At 47.7% G+C, this 13,038-nt stretch overlaps 2 protein-coding genes across 2 annotated transcripts; both read right to left on the bottom strand.

The window, feature by feature from the left end:
• Positions 1 to 1,811: 1,811 nt before the first annotated feature.
• Positions 1,812 to 3,241, bottom strand: LOC139460346 (uncharacterized). Its single transcript, XM_071241836.1, has 2 exons — positions 2,263 to 3,241; positions 1,812 to 2,032 (listed from the first exon to the last, which is right to left on the bottom strand). Exons 1-2 carry the CDS (start codon positions 3,239 to 3,241, stop codon positions 1,812 to 1,814), a joined length of 1,200 nt encoding a protein of 399 aa, XP_071097937.1.
• Positions 3,242 to 10,181: 6,940 nt separating this feature from the next.
• LOC139460700 (uncharacterized) lies at positions 10,182 to 12,094 on the bottom strand. Its single transcript, XM_071242179.1, has 4 exons — positions 12,083 to 12,094; positions 11,765 to 11,809; positions 11,081 to 11,125; positions 10,182 to 10,481 (listed from the first exon to the last, which is right to left on the bottom strand). The coding sequence occupies exons 1-4, from the start codon at positions 12,092 to 12,094 to the stop codon at positions 10,182 to 10,184; spliced, it is 402 nt and encodes a 133-aa protein (XP_071098280.1).
• Between the last annotated feature and the right edge of the window lie 944 nt (positions 12,095 to 13,038).

Genomic DNA, 13,038 nt, shown 5'->3' with positions numbered 1-13,038 from the left:
GGCGTTCTGTCGGAAGTCGGCGCATCCCCGTCTCAAAATGTCCACATCGCTCTGGCAGTAAGCTAAAAGTTCTTCTTGTAAGTCGAACAAGGCTCCTTCTTGCACTTTTTGGGTATGCCACTGGAGGAAGGCTGTGCGTTCCGCGGGAGACATGCCATCGGGATCGTACGTGACGGCTGGTGGATAGGGACCTCTGTAGGTCTGATTGACTCTCGTATTGAAAAAGTGTGGAAAGTACCCTTTCTTCATTTCTTTCAACCCAAAGCCCTTGGGAAAGGCTTTCAGGGGGTAAGGGATGAAATTTAAGCTGTCTTCGAAACACAACCGTCCCAGGGTCATCTGCAAAATTTGTTGGCCATGTCGAATCTTGGTGGGGAGTGTCACCAGGAGGGGGGACAGACCCTTCAGGATTAAGTGTAAATCATAGGATCGTGCATTGTGGGCCATCACATAAATGCGATCCTCCTTCGGGACTGTATGGCAGGAGGTGTTCTTGTTCTTTGGCTTCTTTGTTTTCTCCACTTCCATGACCTCTTCCACCTCCTCCACCTCTTCCAGGTGGGCCCTCGAAACACGATCTCACGTGTTTTGGAATGTGTTCCCCCGTGTCTTGCATGCATTCAAAATCGTAGAAGGCGTATTGGACGTCGTCTTGTACGTGATGTTGTTCCTCTTCCCCCTCCTCCCCCTCCCCCTCCTCCTCCTCCTCCTCCTCCTCCTCCTCGTTTTCTTCACGGAGAGGCGTCATGTAACAGCGATGGTCTGGAGTCATGGGTTCTCGGCACACCAAGCAGGGATGTTCTTCGTCGAAGCACTCGTGGTGAACCATGAGGGTCTCCAAGACGCGGACCAGCTGAAAACAGTTCGGGCACCTGTGAATCGATTGACAGGCGCTGGGTTTTCCCTCTGACGGTGACTGGAGATGTCGGGTGTAACATGTTGGATTGGGGAACCAACCTTGACATGTCAAGCAAGGGATCCCGTGCTCTTCCTGGGGTCCGCAATAACTAGAGTAGAAGCAGCGGTAACAGCGGTATTCCTTGGTGCAGGGATGTTTTTCGGGATGGTCGTAACGTTTGTCGCAGCGTTCGCAGTAATGGACAGAGCCATAAAAAGCGGACATGGAAGTGATGACATCGTAGTGCTGATCATGATGGTATAGATGCAGCACCCTGGCGTTGGGTGGAGCCTCATCACACTTGTACAACAGTCTCTGACCCACCTCTTGAATGTAGACTTTCAGTTGATAATGCAGGAGGGTCAAGGCCCGTCCCACGCATGCGAGGTCGTCCAGCCCCCGACAGGGACCTTCATGCAGGCCAAGGCGTCGAAACAAGGCCCGTGCCCGTATGCCTTGAACGTCGTCGCGATTCGTTCTCGTCAGTCTCATTCGCTGGGCGGTCCATGCTGGGGTCAGAGGGTGAGGCTTGTGGGCATAATGCTGTGCCACCACCAGGGCCCGTGCCAAACAGGATTGATCTTCGTTCTTGATCCGTACGATGCACTTTTTGCGTGTTAAAAAAGCTTCGAGTCCAATCACGTTTTTCAGCCGGGGAGCACCACTGCCCGATCCGAGCCTGTCGGGATCTGCGACGTGTACTAAAGTCACATCCATGGTGTCATCGATGTTCAGGTCTTTGTTGGACTGTTGGACTTTTTCCACGGCCTGTAAAATATTTACCCCATGGAGATCTTCAAAACGTCGAAAGGGAATCCGTATGGGAGTGTTCAAAGCGGGATGATCGATACCTAGACCAATACGATCTCCCTTCTGACCTGACATCTGTTCATAAAAGTCATCGATCACCCTGTCAAATAAAGCTGGCAGTTCCATGGAAATGTCGATCGATGTAAGTGTCAAAGAGTCCCACTTGCTGGGTGCCGGGGTCATGCTGTGCAAAGGTGTCAAAATGCCAAACGTCGTAGATCTGAAGCACCCGGTAGTCATACTTCTTCACGGCTTCCTGGAGTTCTACTGTGGCGTACGTCCCCACCCATGACCTCTCTTTGTCCGTGTGCTCGCAGGGGGAGTCTGACCGGGTATCGGCACACGTACGGCACAAAGGACAGAGCAGTTTGCCACCCGATCTGTAAGGCAGTAGCGGATGGTAGAGTCGTTTCGGGGGTAGGACACGGCATTGGATCAGACCTTTCAGTTCAAACAACGTGTCCACAGGGGGTTGATGGAGAAGGGTCGGGTGTCCCGTGGGAAACGCTCCGGTCTTACAAATGTAGGGATAAAGGGAACAAATATCGATGTACTTGATGGTTTCACCTTCTTGGGCTTCGTAGCATAATCGCGTGGCATTGGTGCGTCCTCCATAGAAGGCGTCGCGAGGGTTGAGCGGCCCAGGGACGTGACTACAGTGCAGGGTCCCTGCAAGAAAGCACGTAGAGCGGAGTCCTCCCGTTGCATTTTCGTAAACTCGTGCTCCCACAGGGTGACGATCCGTTTCACCTCAGGGTGTTGACTCAAGAGACTCAAGCGGTAGTGGGTGTCGGTGTAACGGGCTCCCAACGACGAGCCCAGGACGGGATGCGGGTCTCCACGTCGGGTCTTGTGACAGGTCTTGCACCCATGCCAGAAACAGCCCAGGAATTCGTAGATGGTGCCTGTCGCTGGATCGTACCCATCCATGCTGTACCGATGTTGGCCCTCTCCACAGGTGAACTCTTTTTCACCGCCATTCCTGGCGTGCTGGAGATGCAGATGGGGGTCCCTTTCCATCAGATAGTGGAGCCAGTGCATACAGGCCTGGGAATAGTTTCTCTTGGGTTGATAGCCTTGAGGTGGAAGAATGGCGATGGTATTGGGTTTCAGGTCGTGTTTTCGGAAGGATTTCATGGTGAACGCAGCAGCTGTCATCGCTTCCACAAAGGGATCCATGCCCACCGAGTGGATGGCGTTCTGTCGGAAGTCGGCGCATCCCCGTCTCAAAATGTCCACATCGCTCTGGCAGTAAGCTAAAAGTTCTTCTTGTAAGTCGAACAAGGCTCCTTCTTGCACTTTTTGGGTATGCCACTGGAGGAAGGCTGTGCGTTCCGCGGGAGACATGCCATCGGGATCGTACGTGACGGCTGGTGGATAGGGACCTCTGTAGGTCTGATTGACTCTCGTATTGAAAAAGTGTGGAAAGTACCCTTTCTTCATTTCTTTCAACCCAAAGCCCTTGGGAAAGGCTTTCAGGGGGTAAGGGATGAAATTTAAGCTGTCTTCGAAACACAACCGTCCCAGGGTCATCTGCAAAATTTGTTGGCCATGTCGAATCTTGGTGGGGAGTGTCACCAGGAGGGGGGACAGACCCTTCAGGATTAAGTGTAAATCATAGGATCGTGCATTGTGGGCCATCACATAAATGCGATCCTCCTTCGGGACTGTATGGCAGGAGGTGTTCTTGTTCTTTGGCTTCTTTGTTTTCTCCACTTCCATGACCTCTTCCACCTCCTCCACCTCTTCCAGGTGGGCCCTCGAAACACGATCTCACGTGTTTTGGAATGTGTTCCCCCGTGTCTTGCATGCATTCAAAATCGTAGAAGGCGTATTGGACGTCGTCTTGTACGTGATGTTGTTCCTCTTCCCCCTCCTCCCCCTCCCCCTCCTCCTCCTCCTCCTCCTCCTCCTCCTCGTTTTCTTCACGGAGAGGCGTCATGTAACAGCGATGGTCTGGAGTCATGGGTTCTCGGCACACCAAGCAGGGATGTTCTTCGTCGAAGCACTCGTGGTGAACCATGAGGGTCTCCAAGACGCGGACCAGCTGAAAACAGTTCGGGCACCTGTGAATCGATTGACAGGCGCTGGGTTTTCCCTCTGACGGTGACTGGAGATGTCGGGTGTAACATGTTGGATTGGGGAACCAACCTTGACATGTCAAGCAAGGGATCCCGTGCTCTTCCTGTCGTCCGCAATAACTAGAGTAGAAGCAGCGGTAACAGCGGTATTCCTTGGTGCAGGGATGTTTTTCGGGATGGTCGTAACGTTTGTCGCAGCGTTCGCAGTAATGGACAGAGCCATAAAAAGCGGACATGGAAGTGATGACATCGTAGTGCTGATCATGATGGTATAGATGCAGCACCCTGGCGTGGGGTGGAGCCTCATCACACTTGTACAACAGTCTCTGACCCACCTCTTGACTGTAGACTTTCAGTTGATAATGCAGGAGGGTCAAGGCCCGTCCCACGCGTGCGAGGTCGTCCAGCCCCCGACAGGGACCTTCATGCAGGCCAAGGCGTCGAAACAAGGCCCGTGCCCGTATGCCTTGAACGTCGTCGCGATTCGTTCTCGTCAGTCTCATTCGCTGGGCGGTCCATGCTGGGGTCAGAGGGTGAGGCTTGTGGGCATAATGCTGTGCCACCACCAGGGCCCGTGCCAAACAGGATTGATCTTCGTTCTTGATCCGTACGATGCACTTTTTGCGTGTTAAAAAAGCTTCGAGTCCAATCACGTTTTTCAGCCGGGGAGCACCACTGCCCGATCCGAGCCTGTCGGGATCTGCGACGTGTACTTAAGTCACATCCATGGTGTCATCGATGTTCAGGTCTTTGTTGGACTGTTGGACTTTTTCCACGGCCTGTAAAATATTTACCCCATGGAGATCTTCAAAACGTCGAAAGGGAATCCGTATGGGAGTGTTCAAAGCGGGATGATCGATACCTAGACCAATACGATCTCCCTTCTGACCTGACATCTGTTCATAAAAGTCATCGATCACCCTGTCAAATAAAGCTGGCAGTTCCATGGGGACGCGTTCCGGTGGTACGGTGTCCAAGTAGTCTGGGTTGAAAGTCAAACGATAGGTATGATTAGCAGTTCTTAACCGTCTGGAGCGGGTGGTATCTTTCCTCTCCAAACGATAAGGCGTACTTTGGTTGCTCGTCATGATAGCGATGTGTGTCTGATGAACGCCTGTACTCTAAGAGGGTCTGAACGTCTGATGGATGGACAACCCTTCCCCAAAACAGGATCGAAATCGGACCAATCCGAAGCCTGGATTGTCGACCAATCAGAAGACAGCATCGACCAATCAGAAGACAGCACCCGACCCGAGTTGTGCTTTCTCTCCCATGGTAAAATCCATTTCCTATGGAAAAGAAACACAAGGGTCGGGTCGTTTTGGAAAACCAACTGTTCTTCCCCCATAAAACAAGAGTGGATTCGAGTGGCCCAGTGTCACTTGTAAAATTGATGTGATAAAATCAAGAATGGCTGAAACAAAGAAGAGTGGTACGACGACGCGTGGCGAAGATGTGGGGATGGATAGTACAGATACTCGTGGATGTTGGAGTAAGAGTCATGCCGAGGAGGCGGTGTCACTGCTCAGTCAAACGCCATCGCACTATTATCTACGCTTTGAAAGAAGGCTCGCTTCGTTTGAGACGTGGCCCACGCAAATGTATCAGACTGCTGAAGAGATGGCTCATGCGGGCTTTGTCTACACTCAGGGTGCCGATGGTGTGTGCTGTTTCCAATGTGGTGTGCGGCTGAGACAATGGGCACCCCACGACAATCCTTGGGCGGCACATCACAAGTGGTCCCCAGACTGCGATTACCTCAAGCTAACCGGGCTGGTGAAACACCAGCACCAACTACAACTACACTATCTCTGCGAAGAGAAACAGAGGTACACGAATGACGTAGCATAGCCGGCTGCCTAGGAGGACGTTTCCCGTGTCCTGCGTTCCCGTTCAAGTTCCAGTTCAAGTTCCTGTTAATACGGCCCTTTTCAGGGCCACCCATCTCACCCAAAAGACAACTTTCCACCTTTGCTTTACCAACCCAAACAACAATCCAAAACAAAGAACCCACATGACATTCCGATTGACATTCCGATTGGCATGGGAGTGACACACACGTACATCACGTAGGCATTCCCACGTTCATGTCTACCTATGAATGTTCACCTTCCTTTAGCATTCAGACGACCGTCTACCTCAAAAAAATACCAAGGCTACCCAAGTAGAAAAAAACCCGGATCGAAATCGGACCAATCCGAAGCCTGGGTTATCGACCAATCAGAAGCCGCGCTCGGGCCATGGCGGGCTCTGATTGGCCGAACCGGGGTTGTGCTTTCTCTCCCATGGTAAAATCCATTTCCTATGGAAAAGAAACACAGGGGTCGGTCCGCTTTGGAAAACCGAGGTGCTGGCCAGGCACCGGAACGAACCAATCGGGGCTGCGGCCTGGGGAACCAACCAAGAAGCAGGGTGTCAGTACCTCTCCTATAAAACAAAAGTGGATTCGAATGGATCAGTGTCACTTGTAAAATTGATTCGAAAAATCAAGAATGTCTGAAAGCTGGGATCTGGAGCTAGCCTCAGTGGTGCAGCCTTTGCCACTGTGCAAAGGGTGTCGCTCGGAGTTGGAGAAGAAAGAAGCAGTACCGCCATTGCCATTGCCTCCACCATGGCAATGCGGTACATGCCAAGGGGGCCTGCCTGTGTACGCCCTTGGCACAAGGGCACGGGATGGAACATTTCAATGTGTGTACTGTAAGACCATCCTCAAGGACACCTACGTGCGGCGGTTAACGCACACCGGTAGGTGTCCTGTCAGGAGACAGATGAATGTCCACCCGTGCCTTTGCACCATGGCGTGTACATGCATGTAAACATCAAAACGGCCCTTTTCAGGGCCACCCATCTCTCCCGAAAGACAACTTTCCTCCTTTGCTTTGACGACCCTCCAAAACCACACCATGAACCCGTCTCCACCTTTCCTCCTTCCCTCCCTCCCTCCCTTCACCACCACCACCACCACCACCACCACCCTCCCTCCCTCCTTTCACCACCGCCACCCCGTCTATGTTTAGAACAACAACAACAACAAACGATGTTTGACGCGCTTCTTTCCATGTCGATCCCGTTCACCTTTTACGGGCGCTTCTCCGGGTTTCCCCCCTCCCCTCCTTCTCCCCGGAAACGGAGGCAACGCCCTCTTGGAGGCGTGCGCCACCGGACACGGAAGTGACGCCCTCTTGGAGGCGCACGCCACCGGAAACGGAAGCGCCGCCATCTTGGAGGCACGCGCAGGTACCCATCCTGCACTGCGCAGGTCACGTGACCGGAAAGGGATGTGCCGCCATCTTGGTTCTATAATCCTGAGGTGGTTCCAGAATCCTGAGGTGGTTCCAGAATCCTGAGGTGGTTCTGCACAGATGTACCTTACTACTATCGTTCAATTACACTGACTGAACTTCCTGGTGGGCAGTTATTCCTGAGAAATATGTCTCGGGTCACAGTGCTCCCCTAAGTCCCCTACTTCTGTCACTGATAAACTAAGTTATGGTTCTACATGTTTGTTCTCATTTTGCCGGCAGGCTAGAAGTGTGGGATTTAAAACTAATGGTCCGGTGAGGGATTATCTCCATCTGGTGATTCTATATGACTTATAAACCTTTGATGACGTCACTTCATTGTTCAGACAGTCTCTTCTTTGCGGAGGTAAACTCCGCTATCGTTCCCACAAGTCTTACCGGCAGAACGGTCTATAGGTCAGATCACAATCTCCTTCTCGGTTCGCCCTCCCTAATTTCCCGTCTCCCAGGGCTTACATTTCCCGTCAAGACCTCCAAGTCGGTTTTGATCCTCAACAACAAAACCTGCCTGCAAAGAGAGGACAACATGTCGTGCGTACCCTTTTGCACTCGGGGTGGTGGGGCAGCTTCTGGGGTTACAGGCCGGCAAAGCCACATTTCGAAAATAGATAGCCCAAATTGATGTGGCTCTCGCGGCAATGGTAATGGTTGCGTGATTGTATAATGTGGCTCTCGGGGCTATGCTGTCAAAACATGCTTTGTGATTCTAACAGGTTACCGTATATAACAAAACAAGTCTTGTTTTCTCATTTTTTATTCAACAAGGATAACATATTCATCAAAAGTTTACATTGATGAATATGAATAGCATATGAATATCATAATGGATTTAATGTCATTACTGCAGATGAAGGAGGTCGCCCACGTGGTCAGCATATTCCATCTCACTCAGGTGTTGGTTCAGGAGCTGGATCTTGAGGGACTCAATACGTGCAGCGTTTGTCTTGTACTTCTTCTTCGTGAAGGTTCGGACCACTGGTGTGCCACCCTTCCAGGGGATTGTTGGTACGGTGGCCTTGGTTTTCGAAATGGTTCCAAATCTCTGGCATGACGGCCCCTCCTTGAACCCAACTGGTTGTCACGTAGTCCATGAAGGCAGTCACTTTAGGGCCAGCAGGAGAGTCAGCAATGGCATCAAGCCACACATCATCCACATTGTCACGAGGTAATAGAGGGAGGGCAGCAGTTCTTCTTACCAGCTTCTTCACCTCCTCATCTTCCTTATAGTCCATCACCAGACCTTCTTTCTGCACCACGCTTTGTAATTTAAATGTGGGACACTCATTTAAAGGTATCTCTAAAGAACACCACGCTTAGTAATTTCAATGTGGGACACTCATATAAAGGTATCGGTAATCGGATTAATTAATTACCTGCTAGAATAAGTGAAATGCACTCAGCTGAAAATGTGGCTCTACCGGCAATTTCCATTTCTGAAATGTGTCTCTCCCGGCTAGACACCGTCTCGTTGGTTACATCGTTCGTTTGGACGTTTTCCAAGCTGATGTGATTTGGGCAGTTGCTGATATGGTCAGAGGTGGCTGATTTACTGTCTGATTTGATGGTTGAAGTCTTGTGGTCTTTGATTCTTGTGTTGACGGGACGGTATGTTTCACCTACATAGGATTTTCACAGTTACAGGGTCACTTGCATAAACTAGACCTTAAGGTTCTTGGAGTTTGGGTACGTTTCTGCCGTTGGCTCTAAGTAGGGTATTGAGTGAGATGTATCTGGTGAAGTAATAAAAGTAAACCATAGTTTGTTAGATTTCGCGCGCGCGCGCGCGTGTGTGTGTGTGTGTGTGTGTGTGTGTGTGTGTGTGTGTGTGTGTGTGTGTGTGTGTGTGTGTGTAAGTGTGTGTGTGTGTGTGTGTGTAAGTGTGTGTGTGTGTGTAAGTGTGACAGAGAGAGAGGATTAACGTTTCTATTGGTTTATGATTTGCACAGAATAATTATACACATAATTCAGAGTGCAAGACCCTGCGATATTTTTTTATGCTTTACTTTAAATTGTACAAAGGAAGGTCTATTCTTTATAATAATGATAACATGACAGATCTATTTATATTGTCACATTATTTGTATTACTGGACGCAGATGATGCAGTGCTGTTGGGCACAAAAACTTATGATCTAAAACATATGTTAGACTCATTTCATAATTATTGTATACACCGGAGGCTTAAAGGAAATACTACCAAAACTAACATATTAATATTTGGTGGATCAAAAACTGATTACAAACATAATTTCAAAATTGGTCATGATGTCTTGGATAAAGTTGATTTTTATAACTACCTTGTTTTCAAAAACAATTCAAAATTCACTTTAACAAAAAACAACAACTAATAGAACAAGCAACGAAAGCTATGTTGTATGTTTTATGCCAAGGACGGAAGTTAAATTTGTCACTTAAATGTCAACTGCGGCTTTTTGACACCATGGTTGTACCCGTTCTTCTCTACGGATGCGAAGTATGGGGATTTGAAAACATCTCAGCTCTAGAAAGAAGTCTCCATCTCCATCCATCAAATTTCGTCAAAATGAGAATGATAAATTTTGGGGCAAAATTACTTTCCGGGAAATCATCTAAATTATCCCTTCTTGTATACCATTTGTTATTTAATGACGACCCATTTGGAAAATGCAAACATAAATGGATTACATATATCAAACGAACTTTTGATGAACTTGACTTAGCTACATTTGGTTTTCACAAAGTTTCAAAACTCCCACATACCTAAAACATCTAGTCCATGAAAAAATAAAGTACATTAATTTACCAGTGCAAGGGATAAGTCTTCAAAAGGCACAATGTATAGTATCATAAAAAAATATATAGCCTAAATTTTGAATATTATTTAGACGTACTGCAGGAAAACTCTTGGCGAGTCTTACTGAAGTTTAGAACAAGCGCATTAATCTTCTTTTAAACATGTTTTCAATTACCAATCGCCTCTTCAATAATATTCGATCAGTGGAATACAAAACAAATAATACATGATAATGATCTATGTGGATTTTATTTACGTATGACACGTGACAGCAGATACAGCTTCAATCAATACATCCTTCAACTTGTAGGGAGATAACTAAGATTTATTTAATTTCTGGAAGTCCACGAATTTAATCTCATCGTCTATATCAAGACGAACAATGAATCTCCTCTTCCCATTGCCCGACTGAATGACGTAAGCAGATCCATCCATACCCAGGAACGTCACACGGGCATCTGTCCAGGTGTCAGGTGAATAATTGTCAATGTTCGTGATGCACGTTTGGATTTGTCGTCTTAATACTTGTTCAGCTTCGCTATTCTCCCATCCTTCATGTCCAACAACCCTTACTATCAGTTTTCCAAGGGACCTTTTGTTGATCTCTTCCACTGTGACCTGGAATGTAATTACACAACAACGCGTGCTTATTACATCGTACAATTATTCGTGTTAAGTTGTGCCAGCAAGGCCGAGTGAGTGAGTGAGTGAGTTGGGTTTAACGCCGCTTTTAACAGTATTCCAGTTATATTGCGGCGTGTCAGCTTAATGTGGGAGGAAAGCCCGAAGTGATTCAGGTACGAGACGTTTACCACTTTGGTGAAACCCACGAGCACGGGTATGGTGCTGACAAACCTAATTGGGGCGAACCTGGATTCGAACCCACAATCATTGGTTTCTGGCGTGACCAAGGGACGCAACACTGCACAGCGAATCGCGGCGCCTTAGACGACTGGGCCCCCTGTGCCCCCCAGCAAGGCCGAGAGGCACAAGGGGTGCATTATTGTAATTGAGCTCTGGCACGTCTATAATAAAATTACAGATGGTAAAACAGAATAGACCGTATTCGACGTAATAAGCGCTCTGCTCTAATAAGCGCCCACTGCAATATTTGCTAATATATTGGTTAGTGAACAATCCCAATCCGATGGATCTTGACACGGCGTTTACATTTACATTTACATTATGTTAGCATTTAACATGTCAAGAGTACTTACATACACTTCAGCAGAATCTTCAGTAAAACCCTTCCTGTCGCTTATCTGCATGAAAACAAACATGACTTTCAAACATATTGCGCCACTGAGTGAACCAACGTGCACACCAGAGACTTATATAAACAGGAAACTGTATACCTGCTGTATTTAAAAACATGACCAAGTTACTGTTACATGTTTCTATGTGAACTCAATCCATGAACTAGCGTTGAGCATTGTGATAATAGAAATAATTTTACTGATACACTGACAGCTGGCACATCGCTTGAGGATTGCGCACCCAAAACGAGACGAAGTTCTAGTTGAGTTCACACAAGCAGGTTCAATGGCTACCTTCAAATTAACTATCCAGGTTTCCTCTCTTCAATGTGAAATAGACCTGTGAAGATCCGGGGTAGGATAGATCTTCAGCCACCCATGCTTGCCGTAAAAGGTGACTATGCTTGTTGTAAGAGGCGACTAACGGGATCGGGTGGTCAGACTCGCTGACTTGGTTGATGCCTGTCATCGATCCAATTTGCTTGGATCGATGCACATGATGTCAATCACCGGATTGTCTGGTCCAGACTCGATTATTTACAGACCGCCGTCATATAGCTAGAATATTGCTGAGTGCGGCGTTAAACAAAAAAACTCCAAACAAATCAATGTGAAATAATATTACATTTCAAATGTCAGACTAACCTTGCCGAACTCACCCCATGGTAGCCAACTGGTTATGTATCCAATCTATGAAAATACAAGTAACACCTTACATAGGGCAGAGGCAGAGGTAATGTGGATTGTAGTGAGGTGAAACGAAACAGTTGCAGTTGACACTGCACTAAATCCAAGAAACATGCACACGTTTACCGATACCAAATGACAAAAATGTTAATCTGAATACACAGACAGCCCTCAACCATGTGACTATATCACAGAACACTGGTAATAAATTTACAGCCAACGGCACGGTTTGATAGAAAGACGAAATTCTTTAAATGAAACGTTGTTCAGACTCACTTGATTTCCCATGTTCGACGAGTCAGGCGTGTTTCAATCCTTGAGCCTTGTCTGAGCATTGACTAATATGCTTCCTTTATTTAACCAACCAACCAACCAACGTGGATATCTAGACGTTGAGTGACACATTATTCTTCCAATCGAAATACGGCTACTTTCTGTATGCCTGTTTAAACTGCTTTGCAGTAGATCCGCTCCCAAACAGCTGCAGCCATGGGTACAGTAAGTAATGTCTTTCATTGATGTGACAATTTACTACCTGTGCGTGGTTACTTTGCTTCAGTAGACGCTTAGGTTTATTATTAGTAAATTGATTTCATATTTTACAGTTTCCAGAAATAAAATAACAAAAAAAGACAACTCTTGCTGAATCAAATCGACCTTACACTTTGACTGTTATCTGTTCTGCAAAAAGACACAACCAATGGCTTACGTCGAGCCCATAATGTCGTCTCTTGTTTAAACATATTCTATTGACAAAAGACCGACGTTAAAAGACCATACTTCTTGTTATCCTGTGTGGCGCTCGGCATTAAGGAGATAAAACACGGTCTGGTCGGCTCGGAGTCAGTATACTATGTCTGAGAGGGCTATTCATGTTAAACTGCGGCATGGTATCTCAGTGTGCTAGCACTATAAAACTATAAATCGGCATCAGTCCGGACTAGTACAAGCAGCCACACACACACACACACACACACGCACACGCACGCACGCACGCACGCACGCACACGCACGCACGCACGCACGCACAGAGAGAGAGAGAGAGAGAGAGAGAGAGAGAGAGAGAGAGAGACAGAGAGAGGTGTAGGTGAAACATCCCGTCCCGTCAACACAAGTGCAGCTCACCTATTGACAAAACACAATAGGACTGGACAAAAGTGATCCACTTACGAGACCCTATCCTTATTGGAATATCAAGACATTGGCATCAGTGACATTGACACATCTGGCTT

This window comes from Haliotis cracherodii, unplaced genomic scaffold, assembly GCF_022045235.1.
Source record: "Haliotis cracherodii isolate W230 unplaced genomic scaffold, xgHalCrac1.p SCAF_14, whole genome shotgun sequence".
In the NCBI taxonomy this organism is placed as follows: domain Eukaryota; kingdom Metazoa; phylum Mollusca; class Gastropoda; order Lepetellida; family Haliotidae; genus Haliotis; species Haliotis cracherodii.
This window is presented reverse-complemented; position numbering and strand designations above follow the sequence as displayed.